The following is a 20,525-nucleotide window of genomic DNA, read 5'->3' on the forward strand; positions in this document are numbered from 1 at the left end:
TGTCGGGCGATGCATATCGGTTTTGGATTCTATGACGGCGAGGAGCGAGTCTGATTGGTGATAGAAGATTGATAGAGTGTATGCGGACGTCATGGGGCCCATGCCTAGGCAATGGATGAATGACTACGTGTTACCGGATGGAGGGTTTGACATGGGCTCGGTTGTGGAACTTTTTATCAACCGGTTTGTGCGAGAAAGTTTGAGAGATCGAAGCGATGGGCCTTTGAGGCCTTAAGGCGAATGGCGGTGCAGTAGATGAATATGCTCGAGAATTTGCGGAATTGAGCGGATATGCCCCTACGGCGTGGCTACGAAACTATGAAGGTGAAGAGGTTCCTAAAGGGGCTTGACGGGAGGTATGCGAACTGGCCATGATGTCGGATCGATCTTTTGATGTGGTGGTTGATCGAGCAGACAGTTGAGATCGATTATCTTTGTGGATGGCGGAAGAGCAAAGAAAAGCAGGCGAGAGGTTCCTCGGTGTCCCTTCCATGGTACTCCGGATAGTGGTGGCGAGTAATTCTGAGAGGAAAGAGTAGGAACAAGAAAAGTGGTTTTAGACACAAACCACGAGGATTCGAACCAGTGCGGATCGGCGGTGGTCACGATTCGAGTGCAGCGATTAGGTGCGGCTCAGATCCTCCTTGGCCGTGTGCAGTGTGGAAGAGCACATTCGGACCTTGTTTGATGGGATCGAGTATGCTTCAGTGTGGCCAACGGGTCACTTTGCTGAGAATGCCCCATGTTGGCGAGCCACGGATGGGGTCACGGGGTTCTGTGCGAATGTTCCTCGGCTTGTATCCGGCGCTTCCAACATGGCGACGATCGATTCGATGGCCAACGGGCGAGGACAAGGGGCGTGGATTTGGAGGCGGTCGGGAGGTAGAAGTCGATGTCGAGGTTACGCCACTCGAGGTAGAAGTCAGCTCGGGTTTTCACCTGACCCACCGGGATGCTCAAGCTTCAAATGCGGTTGTGGCGGGTATTCTTACAGTCTGTTCTTATGAGGCTCGTGTTTTGATAGATCCGGGTGCTACGCACTCATTTGTCTCCCCTGTGTTTGCCATGAGGTTGGGTAGAAACCCTACAACTTTAGAGTGCCCTTTGTCAGTAGCTACCCCACTTAGTGATAACATAGATGTAGACATGGTATTTCCGGGTAGCCCAGTGGTAGTGGATGGAAAGATCCTCCCAGCAGACTTGGTTCCTCTACCAGTAATGGATTTCGATGTAATCCTGGGGATGGATTGGTTGGCAACTCATTTTGCCACCTTAGACTGCAGGAACAAAAAGGTGTATTTCCACATACCTGGTGTGGAAGAGTTTAGTTTTGATGGTGACAGGAGCGTGGCTCCATTTAATTTGGTGTCGGCAATTAGTGCTAGAAAAATGTTGAGGCGTGGATGCCAAGGGTATTTGGCATTGGTGAGAGATACATCTGTAGAAGGTGTCAGCATGGAATATGTTCCTATTGTCAGAGAATTTATGGATGTCTTCCCAGAGGAGCTTCCAGGGTTGCCACCAGGAAGGGAAATAGAGTTTTGCATCGATGTTGTGCCGGGTACAAACCCCATATCGATGCCACCTTACAGGATGGCACCAGCAGAATTGAAAGAGCTGAAGGAGCAACTACAGGAGCTGTTGGACAAGGGTTTTATACGTCCGAGCACTTCACCCTGGGGTGCTCCTGTTTTATTTGTGAGAAAGAAGGATGGGTCATTGAGGTTGTGTATCGACTACAGACAGCTGAACAAGGTCACTGTGAAGAACAAGTATCCACTTCCTCGGATCGATGATTTGTTTGATCAGCTCCAAGGAGCTAGATTCTTTTCCAAGATAGACCTGCGATCAGGCTACCATCAGTTGAGAATCAGGAATGAGGACGTGTCCAAAACGGCTTTCAGGACAAGATATGGTCATTATGAGTTCTTGGTGATGTCTTTTGGACTCACTAATGCACCAGCAGCCTTTATGGACTTGATGAACAGGGTGTTCAAGCCATTTTTGGACCGTTTTGTCATCGTATTCATAGATGACATTTTGGTATATTCTCAGACCGAGGAAGAACACGTGTGGCACTTGAGGATGGTGTTGCAGACGTTGAGGGAGCACGGTATATGCCAAATTTTCAAAATGTGAATTTTGGCTAGAAAGCATCTCATTCTTGGGACACGTGGTTTCTAGTAGCGGCATTCAAGTGGATCCCAAGAAAATTGAAGTATGGCCCGATTGGCTTAGGCCTACAACGATCGAGGTGCGAAGTTTTACGGGTTTAGCTAGCTACTATAGGCGTTTTGTACAAGATTTATCCGGGATAGCGGCTCCCTAACTAAGTTGACCGGGAAGAATGTTCCATTCATTTGGACGGATGGATGTGAGGTGAGTTTCGAAGCTCAAGGAGTGTCTAACCACTTGCCCTGTGTTGACACTACAGTGAGTGGTGAAGGATACACCGTGTATTGTGACGCCTCGAGTTGGCCTAGGGTGTGTTTTGATGCGAGAATGGAAAGGTAGTGGCTTATGCTTCAAGGCGGTGAAGAGGCATGAGAACTACCCCACCCATGATTTGGAAATGGCGTGTAATCTTTGCACTAAAGATGCGGAGACACTACTGTATGGTAAAGTGTGCGAGATATACACCGATCACAAGAGTTTGAAGTACATCTTCCAGTGAGGATTTAAACTTGAGGCAGAGGAGATGGATGGAGCTTACGAAAGACTATGATTGCACCATCGGTACCACCACAGGAAGGCTAATGTTGTAGCAGATGCCTTGAGCGAGAAAATCTTACAGCGATTTGGTGCACATTTGATAGAGAAGAGACCATTGATTCGAGGTACATGGTGATGGATCAAGGTTTAATCCTAGATCTTTCGGATGAGGGGTATTGTTGGCTCACTTTTGGTGAGGCCGGACTTGAGGGACAGAGTTAGAGTTTCCAGGCCAGAGACCAACAAGCGATGAAGATCATAGAAAGAATCTGACAAGGTGAAGGTGGTGAGTTTGGATTTGCTAATGATGGCGCCCTAGTGCAAGGTTCTAGGATATGTGTGCCCGATGTGGACAACCTCGGGAATGAAATCATGCGAGAGGCACACTACACATCTGCAGTGTCCACCTGAGTTCCACCAAGATGTACCATGATGTGAAAGATAGCTATTGGTGGAATGGCATGAAGAGAGACATCGCGGACTTTGTGTCCAAGTGCTTGACTTGTCAAAGGTGAAGTTTGAACACGAGACCGTCGGGGAAGCTGCAAGAGCTCCCTATCCCGAATGGAAGTGGGAAATGATCACTATGAATTTTGTGTAGGGTTGCCTCGTACCACGCGAGGATATGATTCGATATGGGTAATTGTAGATCGCTTGACCAAATCAGCTCACTTCTTACCTATGAAGACTACATATTCTGTGGCACAGTATGCCCGGTTCTACATTCGAGAAATAGTCAGATTGCATGGAGTTCCGACTTCCATAATATCGGCAGAGGCTGATTCACTTCGGTTTTGGAGAAAGTTGCGGAGGCACTTGGCACCTGATTGAACTTGATGCGGCTTTCCACCCTCGAGACAGACGGGCGATCGAAAGGACAATCCAAACAACTGGAAGACATGCTTCGCATGAGTGTCTTGGATTTTGGAGGTCAATGGGATGAGCAGCTAGCTTTGGTGGAGTTTGCCTACAACAACAGTTATCACTCCAGCATAGGGATGGCACCCTATGAGGCACTATATGGAAGAAAGTGTAGGTCTCCTCTGTGTTGGACAGAAATGGGGGAAGCAAGGGTGCATGATGTAGACCTAGTGCAGTACACTGCAGAGGTAGTTCCTTTAATCGAGAACGCAGAGGCGGCTTTCGATGAGAGAAGAGTTATGCAGACCCTGACGGAGGGATGTGGAGTTTGCAGTGGGCGACTATGTATTCCTGAAGGTATCTCCAATGAAGGGAGTCATGAGATTCGGAAAGAAGGGCAAGTTGGCACCTCGGTATATCGGACCTTTTGAGGTTACGGATAGAGTTGGAGCAGTTGCCTACCGGTTGGAGCTACCACCCAACCTTTCTCACGTTCATCCCGTGTTTCACATCTCCATGCTCAGGAAATACATTCTGATCCTTCTCATATCTTTATGTAGGATGTGATAGAGCTAAAAGAAAATTTGACATTTGAAGAGCAGCCTGTAGCCATAGTGGACTACCAAGTGAGACAGCTGAGATTAAAACAGATCCCTATGGTTAAGGTTTTGTGGAGGAGTCAGTCGGTGGAAGAGTGCACTGGAGTCGAGCGGGACATGCGTAGCAAGTACCCTTACTTGTTCAATGTATAATCATGTGCTTTATTCTCGCCTTGTGTAAAAAATTCGAGGCGAATTTTACGTAAGAGGAAGAATGTAACACCCCAAAATTTTATTATTTATGAGTATTTTTGGTATTTTAATTTTATTTGAATTTTAGGAATTTTTGTGAGATTATTTATGATTTTAAAAATTGGGTTCGATTTTCCGAAAATATCAACTTTGATAATTTTTAAAAATTAATTTAAAGACCACGTGGCTAAACTAACAATATATTTCTAGTCTAAGTATTTATCTGAGATTTATTGAATTTTTTAAGGAATTTTTGGACCTCGTTTTGGTCAGGCGATAAAAATTCAAAATTTTGTATTTCTAATCAAACCGGCCGAATCGAACCGGACCGGATCGGACCGGTCGAATAGGACCGGTCTCTTCTCTTTTTCTTCCTCCCGCGCGTGACGCCCTCTCCTCTCTTCTCTCTCGTTTCTCTCTCCTCTCCGCTTAAGCGCGCTTGACCGGCGACGGTAGCCCGTCTGACCCGGCCAGGTACGCGCCTAAGCGCGACGCGCGGAACGTCCCTGCCGCGCGCCGCCCGACTTCTCGGCCAAATCCTGCCGATCCGCCACCGATTGGGCCGGGTCTTGTGTCCAAAATCATCTACTCGGCGAGCTTTCCATAGACACCAAGAACGCCGAAATCCATCGGCGGATTGTCCGATTTTTGCTCGGGAAGATTTTAGCCCATTTCGACTTTTGGGCTAAATTTCGGCAACCGTGAATCCACGAGAAAGCGAGGCCACCAGCGCTCCATTCATCGAGAGCTTTGCAACGACATAAATTTGAATTTTTAAACCGTTTTGGTGGGTCTCCGCGGAACCGCGGTGTATTTTCGACCATTTAATGAGCTTAGAAAATTTTGAAAAATTTATGTACTAACCCCGTGTTATGGGCCGTGTAGGTATCCTCGATTCGCGAAAATTCGGCGATTGGCCGGTGCGCAAATTTGGGCGAACGGACCGTTCTGGAAAAGTCCCGAATTGGATCGAAGTTTTGGCTAGCCCCATTTTGAGACGTCGGCGCGTTCGAAGTCGGAATCGGCAAAGGTAAACCGAACCTTGCTTTTAGTAATTTTCTAGTGCTTAAATAGGATTAAAAATCCATAAAATATTCGTGGTAGCTTAGAAAATTACGATTCTTTTGCAATAGCTTAGTAATATTGCTAAGGACCATGGGGCAAAGTTTTATAATTTTTAGAGCTTGTTTGGCAGTTTTGCAAAAATGATCAATAATAAGGACTAAATTGAAATTTGCGTATTGTGATGGGTGATTGATTTGATGGGCGGGAGGGGCTGTGTGATATGATTGAGCTGATATATGGATTGTGAATATAGAAGTGCGTTTTTAGCCCTTTTGCGAGTTGGGTAGGTCCTAGGTATAGGGAGACTCTGTAGGATTTTCGGCACAACTTAGGGCGTGCTTGATCTTTTCTTTGTTTGTATTGAGTCAAATTTATTAAATAGATGTAATGTAATTGTCGGGTGAGCGATGACCTTCTTCCTCCGCCCGGCCACAGTAATTTGTCGTCAAGTTTGTGAGTAAAATATTAATTTTAATTGTAATTTCGATATTATTATATGTTCAGTATGCCCATGCATCACTTATATGCATATATTTATGTAGTTAAACTCTAGGCACGAATTATGTTGCATTCATAACTGTTAATGTGCCATGAATGTTGTTGTGGTAATTTGGAGCAGTGTGCGTGCGTTGGCGTGCGTGTGATGTGGTGTGGACTATGGATAGGACGGGGCAGTCACGGCTTGAGTTCTTGTTGGGACGTTCCTTGAGGGTAGTCACGGCTTGAGTTCTTCATTTGGGACCCTCTATTTGGTATATTAAGCGAAAGTCCGGCTTGAGTTTTTCGCTGGCAACAGGTTGGATTTAAGAGAGCTGTATAGGGGATCAGCTCCCAATATATTATGATTGATGCTACAGGGTGTGTGAGTGCTCCAAATTACCTTTTTGATGCTATGATGTGAATATGATGTTGATGTTGCATTTCACTCTACAGGGTGCATTAGTTTTAGATAGTTATAGAGATTATGGTTAAAATTGATATTTTACTCTCTGAGTCGAACGCTCACTCCTGTTCAAAAATTTTTACAGGCCGCAGGAGGATATTTTATTCGGGGTTAACCTGCTTTTATACTTCGCAGGTTGTTTATCGATATTTGTGTAATTTTATTTACTCCTAGAATTTCCGCATGTGTTAGCAGTAATTATTTGAATTTGGTCTGTAATATTATTATCATGTTGGACATGTAAACTTACTATTTTAAGTCTGTTTTGATGGATTGGATGAGGAGCTCCCATTTATTATTATGTTGATGAGTATGTGGAGGGTGGTGAGCTCCCAATGGATTGTTTATTGTGTTTACAGTCGGGTGAGTCAAAAACTCCCGTTGGTAAGTCCATTTTATGGGACTCTGTCCGTTTGTTTTCTTGAAATTGGGCCCAAATGGGCCTCGGTGAGTAAATGAGCAGTTAGGCTTACTACGGGCCTCGGGGCTTTAGGGTGGCCTGTGTCCTAGTGCGATCAGGCCCATAGGTTGGGTCGTGACACACTTAAATACCAAATCGGGGTCCCGTGAAGAACTCAAGCGTGTCTACCCGAAGGGCCAGGGTCCCAATGAAGAACTCAAGCGTGTCTACCCGTCCTATCCATAGTCCACACCACATCACACGCACGCCAACGCACGCACACTGCTCCAAATTACCACAACAACATACATGACACTTTCACAGTTATGAATGCAACATAAATCGTGCCTAAGGTTTAACTACATAAATATATGCATATAAGTGATGCATGGGCATGCTTAAACATATAATAATAGTGAAATTACAATTAAAATTAATATTTTACTCACAGACTTGACGGTGGTCACTAAGGCGGCTGGGTGGAGGAAGAAGGTCATCGGCTCACGACAATTATATTACAATTATTTAATACAATCGACTCAATACAAACAAAGAAAAAGACCAATTACGTCCTAAGTCGTGCGAAAATCAGTGAGTCTCCCCTATACCTAGGACCTACCTAACCTGCAAAAGGGTTCAAAACATACTTCTATACTCACAATCCATATATCCACAGTTCAATCATATCACACAGCCCCTCCTGGGCCCATCAAATCAGTCATCCATCACAATACACAAAATTTCAATTTAGTCTTTATTATTGATCATTTTTGCAAAAACTGCCCAAACAAGCTCTAAAAATTATAATACTTTTCCCCGCGGTCCTTATCAATATTACTAAGATATTGCAAAAAGAATGGTAATTTTCTAAGCTACCACGAATATTTTATGGAATTTTAATCCTATTTAAGCACTAGAAAATTACGAAAAAGTAAGGTTCGGGTTTACCTTTGCCGATTCCGACTTCAGGAACGCGCTCGGGACGTCTGACAATGGGGGGCTAGCCAAAACCTCAGTCCAATTCGGAGACTTTTCCGTGTAGTGCATGCGGCGAAATTTGCGAACGGTCAATCGCCGAATTTCGCGAATCGAGGATACCTACACGAAGCCCATAACACGGGGTTAGTACATAAATTTTCAGAATTTTCTAAGCTCATTAAATGCTCGGAAAAACAACTGCGAAGTTAGTGGGCCCAGAAAAAGCGATGTCGGAAAAATTGAAATTTATGTCGTTCGAAGCTCTCGGCGAATGGAGCGTCTTTGGTGGCCTCGGTTTTCTTGCGGGATTCACGGTTTTCGAGAAATCTAGCCCAAAAGTCGAAATGGGCTAAAATCTTCCCGAGCAAAAATCGGACAAACCGCTCGATGGATTTCGGCGTTCTTAGTGTCTATGGAAAGCTCGCCGAGTAGATGATTTTGACACAAGACCGGTCCAATTGGTGGGCGGATCGACCGGATTGGGAAGTCGAAAGCAGTCTTGTGGCGCAAGGGGCGTTCGCGCGTTTCCGGCCGTTTAGGCGTGGCCGGCCATTTGGGAGGTGGGCGGTGGCGTCGATCGGTGAAGTGGGCGGTGGTGGTGGGGTGGTGGGAGGAGAAAGAGAAAAGGAGAGAGGACGGCGAGGAAGAAAAAGGAAGAAGGAAAAAGGCGGTCCGATTCGATCGGTCCGATCCGGTCGATTCGATTCAGAATACAAAATTTTAAATTTTACTCGCATCGGAAAAACGAGGTCCAAAAATTCGAAAAATTTGAAAACTCGAGAAAAATCGTAGACTCCAAATATATTTTTAGTTTTGCCACGTGGTCTTTAAATTAATTTTTAAAAATCATCAAAGTTTATATTTTCGAAAAATCGAACCCGATTTTTAAAATCCGAAAAATCTCAAAAAAAATTCCAAAAATTTAATAAAATTAAAATACTAAAAATGCTCATAAAATTAAAAATTTTGGGGTGTTACAAATTAGATCTTTCAAAATCCTTCATCACTTAACACAACCATAATAACTTGGTTTGCATTAACCTACAAAATATTAACTTTAATCGACTTCTTCCTAATATATTATTTATAATGTTTCTTCCTTGATTAGATTATGAGAAAATTTTGAAATAAATTTATTTTGAATAATTTTAAAAGATAGTTCAGAATTTTTTTTTTGTTACTTTATAGTTTAAAACCTTTTATAACATAAATTTATTTTGAATACTTTTAAAAGATAGTTCAGATTTTTAAATTTATTTTAAATTAATTTTTCATATTTTATGGCTAAAATATTTTAAAAATAATTTTCTAACAGAAATTTTGACATCAGTGCAAAATAAACTCTATAGAAACTTGCACTTGTAAACATGTAATGGATTTTATTTTCATATTTATTTTCTTGTAAAATAAGATTTTGTAAATAAATAATGTGCTCCAGAATTAGGCCTCCTTGATTTCAACATTCTTGGGCATCTGATGTCTCAGGCCTTCATATATTATACAGCCCGTCAATCGCACTTGCGAACCAAACTCTTCAATGGCCCAATGTTACATTTCTCAACTCAACAATTCAAACCCAAATTTTTATTCACTATTTTTTTTTTTAAATTTAAACTCATATTTTAAAAATAATTTTAACATTTTAAATGTTATATCTGTTATTAACCACTTATATCTAAATGTTATGTCTATCATTAATTGATGTTTTTTTATTAATTTAATTAAATAAAAAATTTAATAAATTAATATTATAATAATTTAAAAGATAATATTTTTATTGATTCAATTAAATAAAAAAATTAATGACTTAATTTTTTAATTTTTTTTAAATAATAAAAAAATTTAAAAAGAATAAAATTATAAGAAAAATATACAAGTCACTTAACTCTAAATATGGCATACATCATTGGTCACTCCTATGTTCAAATGCTATGTCACTATGCACAGCACAATTGGATAATTTTGGAGTGGCAACAAATAACTTTTATCTTTATTTTTAATATATAAAAAAATAATTCAATTCATATTTGTGAATATATAAATTTTGTAAAACAATAAAAAAATTTATATAAAAAAGACGAGAGATAATGCATGTTTCCTAATCCAATCAAAATCTTTATAGAAATCGCCTCAAAAACATTCTCTAGCATCAACAAACAAAGATCATTCCATGTATGCAACGCGTGTCAACTTGCTACAAGGCAAATTCACAGCTAAGCTCATACTCTTGCTGGAAAAGAAGCAACAAAATCAACATTAACAAAAATACCCTCGAATATTCTTTTCTTGTTGGCTTCTGTTCTACTTGGTATATAATAATAATAATAATAATAATAATAATAACAATAATATATTTTAACGTGCATTGTACATTATCTATATCTAATATATGTATTTATGATTTAATTTTTTTATGTATAATTTTAGAAAAAATTCTAAAATAATTAATAATAAACCTTGAAACTAATAATAATTTCCTTCAAAGCATTTAAGTAAATAATATATATTATTATTTAAAAAAATCTTTTATTTTATCTAAACATATTCGAATTATTCTATTATTATATATAATCCTTTCTGCTTTAAAATTTTTTTATTATTTATAAATTTTTAAAATTAAAATTAACTTTAATAATAAAAAAATTAAAATTTTTTAAAATTTTGCTATTATAGCTAATTTTTTAATTTTTAAAAATTTTAACTTGATTTTAAATAATTATTATTTTTAATGACCAGTGAAAGTTGAAATAAATAAGCAATCAAAATTATGATATATTAATTGACTAGAAAAATAACCAATATTTAAAATTATTTCACATTAGCTTATTTAAAGCAATTTTGATTATTGATTAAAAAAATTAGAATCCAGCTAAAATTTAAAAAAAAAAAATCTATGATTGTAAAAATTTGAAAAAAAATATTTATTTTTTATCATTAATTATTTAGTTCTAAAGTATTTTTTATTATTAATAAAATTATTTGTGATGTAAAAGTATTCTTTGAAATAGGATTTATAATAAGATTAAAATTTTTAATATATTAATTATTATTTATTAAAGAGTTATAAAAATAATTTGATTAGTTAATGAAATTTTTTGTTTGTTATTATTTTTGACAAACTCAACATTCTCCTGCTTCCCACTTTTATATGTAATAGTATATTTCATGGTAAGTTGTATATTATTTGTAATTGTTATATGATTAATAATTTATTTATTTTTAATTTATTTTTTTATTTACTTTTTATATATGATGTAACATTATCATAATATATTCATTTTATAATATATATATATTATATTTATTTTATTTTTTTATAAGCCATGATTTAATATATATTATTGTCCTTTTAAGCAAACTTCAATCATATAGGTTATTTGAATTTTATGTCAAACTTAGTTTTAAAATACTAATAATAACTCAATGCATAAAAATTAAGTATAAAAATATGAAAGTTAATTAATAATTAAGATTCAAACATTTTTATGTAAATATAAATTTTCGTGAAATTTATTTTAAAACGGAATCTTTTTCATTTTTTTAAATTTTAATGAATTACATATAAATATGTTAACTGTGAATTTTTTTTTTTGTAAAATTAGGAGTTATTATTATAAAGTTGAAATTGGATTATTATTATAAAGTTGAAATTGGACATTAAATATTTTTACATAATTTGCAATTCAAGCCAATCTTGGGATTGACTCTGAAATGTTTGTTTGAAAATTCATTAATCATTAGCCAATTGTTGATTGTTACATTGACAATTAATTATTATTTTCCTTATCATGATATTGGGTTCATGTTTGAAGGAGAGGAGAGTAGATTTTTTTTTCCCCTTAGTTGATGGTTATAACCAATCAATTGATATATGGTGAATCACCTGAAATATGCGATTAAATTAAATGTGATATTGTGTTTTTTTTTTATATTGTTATTTATATTATATTAATTTTTTTTTATAAATTTTTAATAATGTAAAAACTATAAAATTTTATATTATAAAAAAATTAATAAAAATTATATTATAAGAATTAAATAACGAGTACATAATATACAATGGACATTAACTATATATATATATATATATATCTTGCTATGACATGCGGCATGCACGTAGATTTTTATAATTTTAACTTATAATTTTTAAATTCACAATATTTTATTTAAATTTATTCACCATAACTCAACAATCCCTTAAATAGAAATTTTAACATTATTATAATTTTATATGTATTTAGTTTTAGACTTATAATATTATTATAAAAATTTAAACATAATATTTTCTTCTTTTACATTTTTTTTAATTGAAATAAAATTGTAGTTCATAAAAAATTTTATTTTTCTCTCTCATTGTAAATATTGGTAATATATTTTTTTCATTTAGTAGTTTTTTCTTAATGTATTTTACACGTTGTTTTATTCATGGTATAATCTAGTGATTTAAATATTTTATATATAAATTTTTTATATAATATAATTAATAATATATGAAAACTACCTTAAGTTTTTAATACTATATGAGGAGTTTTTTTTTTTAATTTTATAATTTTCTTTTACTTAAAATACATTAATTTTCAATAACCAAATAAATTTCCTTTTTTATTATTATAATATAAAATAATCAAATTTTTTTTTCGTTCTATTAGTCCCCTTGTTTCTTACTTTTATATAAATTATAGATAAATTATAAATTATAGATATGATAGATAGTCAAACAAATAGATAATAATAATAATAATAATAATAGGAAGTTTTGTTATAAAAACTTTAATATATTTATTTTATAATAAAGTAATATGATTTTTTAGTAACTTCTTTCTAAATAATTTACTTTTAAAATATTTTCAATGAAAATTAGAAATAATATTTTTTTTATAAATAATAGAATCTTTTGAATAATGGATAAAAATAAAAATACGTTAAAATTATTAAAATTTTTAGTTAAATAAAATTTAATAATTTATAATCATATATCTCTTTCTTTTAAAATAAATTATAGTTATGATATCATTTTAGTAAAATATATGTGAAGATATAATTTTTTTTTAATATTATATTTTTTGTAAATAAAATAATATTTTGTTCTTTTATTTTTAAAAGTTACCTATCTTTCAAATTTTCTTTTATATTTTAGTTCTTATTTTATAATATATATATATATATATATATATATATATATATATATATATATATATAGTTTTATTGAGATTAAGATCTATTAGTATGTAATCTTATTATACATACTATTTTTTTTTATTTTATTCTTCTTAAGGATTTATATTTTATTATTGAAAATTTACAAAAATATATTGTATAATTTAATTTTATTGTCTAATTAAAATAAAATAAAATAAAATAAATCATATACTGTCATAATACTAAATTATCATTTGCATTTTGATATTCTCATTATTTCCTTTTCCCACTTTTATATATACTATAAACTATAGATAAATATTACAATTATTTTAACCATAATATATAAATATTAAATTTAATTATTAAAATTAAAATGTTAATTTTAATATTAATTTTATAAATAATAGTGTTTATTGATTTAATAAGATTTTATTTTTATAAATATTTATTTGTTATAATTCATCTATTTCCTAATATAATATTACCATACTATATTAATTTTTAATAGTAATTAAATTTAATCTGTCATTGTTATGACACCAAATTACAATATTTACCCTTAATTAAAGTTAATTTGTAATTTTTTTAATTTTTTATGTGTTCAGTTTGTTAGTACTAAACAAACTTGTTTTTCTGCAAATTTAACAAAAAATTATGTCATAAAAAATAAAAAATAAAAAAGAAATCAAATAAATATTCAAGGCTATTAAAGTTTGTGAAATTGTAAATTTAATAAAAATCAGTTTATATATTAATTTTATTATTTTCTAAATTTATTTGAGGCGATTAATTTTTTTATTAACCAATAATAAATTTATGCTTATAAAATAACATACAGTATAACAAATAAAAAAAAACAAAATGACTGATTATTCTTATTATTCGCACTTATATATGCTTTATATATGTAATAACTATCACAAACATTCATCTATTTATGTTCACAATACAATCTCAATTTTTATTTTATAATATTCTCCCATTTAAAAAAAATATAAATGGCAAATAACTCTAAATTATAATTTGCATCATGCATGCAAAAATCACTAATACCTCCTTAACCTGTTCATTATTCTCTCCCAAAAACACCCTTCCATAACCACTTTTTCTAATTAAAAATTAAAAGCAAAGGGGAGCAAAATTATAATTTAGTTTAACTAACTTTTCCTTCCTTTTTTTTTATTTATAAATTATATTTTCTTATTAATTCTTAAAATGGATTTTTTTTAAACAATAAACAGCACGATTTTTTTTAAATAATAAATTCTTATTTTGATTAATTTTGCCATTAAAATTTTATTAAGAAGTTAAGTATAAGTAAGATAAATTAAAAATTTCAAAATTTATGTAAACTCTAAAATTAAAATTTAAATAATAAAAAATATAATTATAAATAATAGAAATTATAAAGGGTGTTGTGTGAAATCTAATGTCCTCCTTCATATATATATATATATATATATATATATATTATAAATGAATTGTATTTTTTATTTTTTCACTTATTGATTTCTTATTTTAGTTAATTATTTATTTTAAAATTTTATATTTAATTAAATTTAAAAATAAATAAAATTAAAAATTTTATATTTATATAAATTTTAAAATTAAAACTTTAAAATTAATTTAAATAATAAAAATATAATTTAATTACTTAAAAAATAAAAGACATTTTTAGTAAAGTGAATGTTATCCTTTTCACATATTTATATATAATATTGATTAATAATAATTTTTATTAGTTTATTATTATTTATTTTATTTTAATTAATTAATTTTTTTATAAAATTTTACTTTAATTAAAATTAACTATAATTAAAATTAAAAATTTAACTTTACACAAACTTTAAATAATTCGAAAAAGGAAGGGCATTTTAGGCAATCTCTATGTTCTCCTCCTTCCCCTCTTGCATAAGCATTGTAGAATTATAGAATTGATATAAATTATTGGATCGAGAGATTAATAAAGGCGATTGAAATCGAGAAAGTACCGTCACAGAGGTCATATAGCAGAGGAGAAGAAGAAGAAGGAGGAGAAGATGAAGATTTTGGTTAAAACTCTGAAGGGCACTACCTTCGACCTCGAAGTGAAACCCGAAGACACCGTATGCTTCTTTCATCAGTTTTACTATTCTCTGTTTGCGTTATTGTATGATTATTGTTCAATAGGGTTTTACTCTTTCGTAATTGCTTTTCCTTCCTTAATTTTGCAATTCAATTGGGAATGATTGGAATTGAATTAAGATTCGTCAATGTTTGCTATAATTACCATGGCCATACGTTTTGGGTTCTTATTTTGCTTGTTGAAAGGGTGTTTAATTAATTAGTCAGTTGCTTAGTGAATTCGTCTCTATTAGGATATTTAGGGAAATCGGGGCTGAATTAGCGTTGTGGAGTGTTTATGGTTTTGTGAGTTTATACTCGTGTAGTTGAAATTTGAACTTTGGAAAACTTTGGAATATTGGACGCATCATCTGTTCCTTGGTCTTTAAGACTTCCGGAGTATGAATTACTGATTAGATTCAAATTGCCTGGCAGTAAATACGTGGAAAATTTAATTATACGTTATTAGGGACTATGTCACAATGGGAGCAAAGAATGCTGTGATAAACTCTTGTGATACTTAGTGGTGTGTGTTATCTACATATCTGTACATTGGTGGAATTGTAGTGTTTGTAACTAAAGTAAGGAAAAGAGAAAGCGACAACATTAAAACCTAATAACTTTGTTTGCTTCAAAGCTGCTGTTGTTTCTATGAACCCAAGTTGCTTAGTATGCATTTTGTCCTTGTGACTAAATATTAGGAAATTATTAGGGTACAGCAGTTCACAGGAGTTTGTTTCAATTAACGTTGTTTGGTCATTGTTGGTACAATATCTCATTGTTGTTGCCTATTTTTCATTTATTACTGTTTGCTATAGAGTCTCCCTCCCATATGCTATATATTGGTCATAAATGTGTTATAGCTGATATTTCTTGCCTATTATTCAGTTTAATTTATTACAACAGTTAACATACGTAGCTATTTTATCTAGATTGCTGATGTCAAAAAGAATATAGAAACTACTCAAGGGGCAGATGTTTATGCCGCTGGACAACAGATGCTTATTTATCAAGGGAAAGTCCTTAAAGATAACACAACAATCGATGAAAACAAGGTTGCTGAAAATAGTTTTGTTGTGATCATGTTAACAAAGGTGGGATCTGCTTTTAAGTTCTGGAAAGTTATTTTACTTTTATCTTTTAGATTTCTTTATTTTATTATCCAATATGCACTATATTTTTTGATTTGGTATAAGCAATGGTGCTGGACTTGATATAATGATACTTGGTAGTGGTGTGATTTTTGGGCCAAGTCTTTCTTATGGTTATAATTTGATTTTAGATAATTAGACTGAAGTAGCTCTGTATCTTCGACTAGCCCATTTTCTAGTATTTATGTGCTATAATGCTACATAGTATGTGAAGTTACCATCTTATTACATCCATTTGCAATCTGTATGAAAACTTATTTCATGTAGGGGTTTTTGGCTTCTACTCTTTCTATCAATTCTCTCTCTCTCTCTCTCTCTCTCTCTCTCTCTCTCTCTCTCTCTCTCTCTCTATATATATATATATATATATATATATATATATACATGCGCGTTCGCACACACATGTTGTCAATCTTATTCTTTTTAGTTATACACAGTTACACACATAGGGAAAAATGTATCTGAGATTGGTCATTGTAAATTGTAATTGTACTGGTTTCTTTGGTTTTAATCTGCATGCTATGGAAATGCCAGAATAAGAGCTCAGCTGGGGAGGCCTCAACTGCATCCACTGCTTCTACAACTAAGGTAACAAGGCTAGTTGTTTTTTATGCTTTTGTAACTCAGCACTAAAGGGTATTTTATCGTAAAATTATTGCTATGAACAGTTCTTGGTGCTACTTTTTTTATATAGATCTTCGTTTGTATGCTCATAGCATTGATCTTGTTGGAATATTTCACTAATGTAGGTTAGAATGTAAATCTTACATTCCTATTTCTTTGTGGTTTTTCTGTACATAACAGTATGACTTGCCATTCTTATGTAGGCACCTCAGATAAGCACCCAGGTGTTGACATCACCTCAAGCGCCTTTACCAACCTTAGCAACGTAAGTCTAAGTTCCAGGCCATTGTTATTTTCAAATTGTTTGGTTCATAAGATATTAATCTAATCTGCATCCTACTCTATTCTGATTTTGTTTGTTTGTTTCAATTTCACAGGCCTGCCCCTGCCCCTTCTCCCGCCCCCGCGCCTGCTCCCGCCCCCGCTCCCGCTCCCGCTCCCGCTCCCGCTCCCGCTCCCGCTCCTGCTCCTGCTCCTGCTCCTACTCCTACTCCTGCTCCTGTTTCATCAGCTACTGCTGTGTCTGTACCTTCTCTTTTATTTTTCCTTCCATGAGATCACTCCCATTTTGTTATTTTGTATGGTTTTGCTTTCTGAACTTCTAAAATTATTTGTTATATCAGGTCAGAGACTGATGTTTATGGTCAAGCAGCATCTAATCTGGTTGCGGGAAGTAACTTGGAGGGAGCAATCCAGCAAATTCTCGATATGGGTGGAGGGACTTGGGATAGAGATATTGTTGTTCGGGCTCTCCGTGCTGCTTACAACAATCCTGAGAGAGCTGTTGAATACTTGTATTCTGTGAGTACATTTTCTTTATAGCTGTCTTTTAGTTTATAAAGTTCTGAGAAAGAATCATATCTTTAAATTTTTTTTAAGATTATATTAGGGATGAAATGCTCTCACGCTTCCTCCTACTCCCTGGAGTTTGCTTTTTTATTTTTATTTTTTTTTCCAGTCAAGAGGTACCGTGTTAAGCAATTGCCAGGCTGAATATTGTGCTGGATATTTGGATATTCATCTTAACATCATAACAGATGGCTGAAACCTGGTGCTTTATTAGAAATGCTATTATGATGCAGAAGGTTTATATTAATAGTTTATCATTACTAGTTAATTTTATGGCCTGTATTGGATGTTGTATCGTCTAATACCTGCTCTGTTCTGGTATATTATTTGCATTTTTTTTATAAGCAATTTCGATTTCTATGCAACAAAATTTCCATTATTCTTGAAATTATTGATTGGTTAGTAATTATTAACAAAGTAATTTTTTCTGTTGCTCATGCAGCTGTTTTCTTTTTGCCTTTCCTAATTGGTCCATTACTTTTGCATGGCTGTCCAATATATTAATTTTTCTTGGTTTCTATGTTTTTTCAACCTACTGTATTTTTATGCTTTCTCAGGATGTGTAATTTTTCTTTCTTTAATAATTGCATTGTCAGGGTATTCCAGAGCAAGCTGAAGTTCCACCTGTGACTCCTGCCCCTGTGAGTGGTCAAGTTACAAATCCTCCAGTGCAACCTCAGCAACCTGTGCAGCCTTCACCTATTCCTTCCTCTGGACCCAATGCTAATCCTCTAGATCTTTTTCCACAGGTAGTTGATATGCATTATACAGATCAATCAAATATATTGTCTCAATTAAAGCTGCTGCTTCTTCCCCCTTATATTTCTTTAATCTTGTTCTTTTTGGTTGGCTTTTAGGGCGTTGCAAACATGGGTTCAGGTGCTGCAGGTGCAGGAACTCTTGATTTTTTACGGAACAGTCAACAGGTATCATACCTTTTTTTTATTTTTTTTGGGTGATTGATTCACACCTAAGGATACTGAAACCTTATATCGTGTTCATTTTAGTTCCAAGCGTTGAGAGCTATGGTGCAGGCTAACCCACAGATATTGCAGGTTAATAAACCCTCACTTCCTCAACCACCCAAGTCTTTATTTTTCTCATTTGATAAGAGGTCTTAGTTATAATTTTTGTTTGCAGCCTATGCTTCAAGAGTTGGGGAAACAAAATCCTCATCTAATGAGGCTTATTCAAGAGCATCAGGCTGACTTTCTTCGTCTCATCAATGAACCTGTTGAAGGTGGAGAAGGGTAAGATTTAGTTTTGGCTTTTTTAGTTGAACTAATTAAGAATGCATGTCTTGTTCTCATTCGTTAATAATGTGCTGTAGGAACATCTTGGGGCAGCTGCAAGCAGCAATGCCACAGACAGTAACAGTTACACCTGAGGAACGTGAAGCAATAGAACGTGTAAGTTTCTCCTTATCTTTAAAATTAATTCCTTCGTGCATGTAAGCCATATTTAGAATAAGTTACATGGGGGAAGATCAGATTACTTCTCAGCTGTTTGTTGACTTAAATTATGTTGGTTTCTAATTGCTGGGGATGCTTTTGGGCGTGAGGTTGTGGTCCAGAGGTAGAATTGAATTTTATAGTTATTTTTTGTGTTCTAAATTAAGTTCACCTTTTGAGCTTTTTGCATCATAAAAATATGGATGACTATCATATACTATAATCATTATATATTCTTATATTCTTTTCCGTGTATGCTTGTTTTATTCATGATGATTATTGATGGCCTCTCATCCTTCCACACTGATATTCAGCTTGAAGCAATGGGTTTTGATCGGGCACTTGTATTAGAGGTGTTCTTTGCCTGCAACAAGAATGAGGAGCTGGCTGCGAACTACCTTCTAGATCATATGCATGAGTTTGAGGATTAATTTTATTGGAAATAGTCCCAATCCTATGCCAGGAGATTTTTTTTTTCTTTTTACCCTCTATATGCTCCTCAACTTCGTTTTATAACTAAGTTTGGAGTTCTATAATTTGTGAAGTTTCTAGTCCACGAGCTAAATGTAGTATTCCATCCTCCAGTTTCTCCCGTTTTAGGATTTTATTGATACTTTACATGCTTGTCTCGGTAATTAGTTATCATTATGTATACTTACAGAATTGTGGTAATGAAATTGGTTTCCGAAATTTGCTTGACTTGACTAAAAAAATAAAAGTACTTCGTTCTGGGTTTTGGTAATTTAGCTGTAGTGCCTTTGTTATTCATTCCATTCACTGGGAAAAGTACAAGCGTCATGAAATCGACACTGCAGGACACAAATTAATCTCTGTTCCTTGTCAAGGTGAGAGGGATGGCAAGAGGATCAGCATTTAAGACGAGCAACTTATTAGCAATTTTTGCTGTAAGAATAAAAAGGAGAAAAAAAAATATAAAGGCCATTCTTTCTGTCAAAAATGTAACTCTTTTGTATATATATGTGCGGCTCAGTAACGAAAGTTTTGGGTGTCCCGCACTTACAATACAATCATTAAACACGCAATTAGCGACTATGAGGCTTGCGGCTTTTCTTGAGTGTCGCTGGCTGCGGTGAGGCCCTTTGCGTTGGCGAGCCTTCTAGGAATTTTTTATGAGAAACATTAGACTTCTGCTAGGCCCTGATGTGGTTTGGTTTTGGTCTGATTTTCATTTAAAATCGGTGATTTTGATGTGTAAAAATTTGGGATCTAAATCGGACCATCTAGGGTTGATTTTCGTCTTTGCAGTTCCAGTCCAGGGCAATTTCGATTATGATTCTTATTCTGATTTCAATTCAAGTGGCGGACCAATTAAATTTGGTTTTGATTAGATTTAGTTGTAAACCGATCGAAACTATTTTTTAAATACAATAAATATTATTTTTTACACAAATTATTGTGCATTGTTTTTATTACATGTATATGTAAATGGTGAGA

The 20,525-nt window shown here is 34.0% G+C and overlaps 1 protein-coding gene across 2 annotated transcripts; it reads left to right on the forward strand.

Moving 5' to 3' along the window:
• Positions 1-14,840: 14,840 nt before the first annotated feature.
• Positions 14,841-19,812, forward strand: LOC110641561 (ubiquitin receptor RAD23c). 2 transcript variants are annotated; one of them, XM_058132275.1, is made up of 13 exons: positions 14,841-14,997; positions 15,928-16,089; positions 16,681-16,734; positions 16,974-17,035; positions 17,148-17,229; positions 17,260-17,291; positions 17,394-17,571; positions 18,216-18,368; positions 18,477-18,545; positions 18,627-18,674; positions 18,760-18,869; positions 18,950-19,028; positions 19,385-19,812. In XM_058132275.1, exons 1-13 carry the CDS (start codon positions 14,932-14,934, stop codon positions 19,499-19,501), a joined length of 1,212 nt encoding a protein of 403 aa, XP_057988258.1. In that variant the 5' UTR covers positions 14,841-14,931; the 3' UTR covers positions 19,502-19,812. The 2 variants fall into 2 exon arrangements, with proteins under 2 accessions (XP_057988258.1, XP_057988257.1); XM_058132274.1 differs by having other exon boundaries at positions 17,148-17,291.
• Positions 19,813-20,525: the final 713 nt, after the last annotated feature.

The sequence above is a fragment of the Hevea brasiliensis genome, chromosome 13 (genome assembly GCF_030052815.1).
Source record: "Hevea brasiliensis isolate MT/VB/25A 57/8 chromosome 13, ASM3005281v1, whole genome shotgun sequence".
NCBI classification, from domain to species: Eukaryota; Viridiplantae; Streptophyta; class Magnoliopsida; order Malpighiales; family Euphorbiaceae; genus Hevea; species Hevea brasiliensis.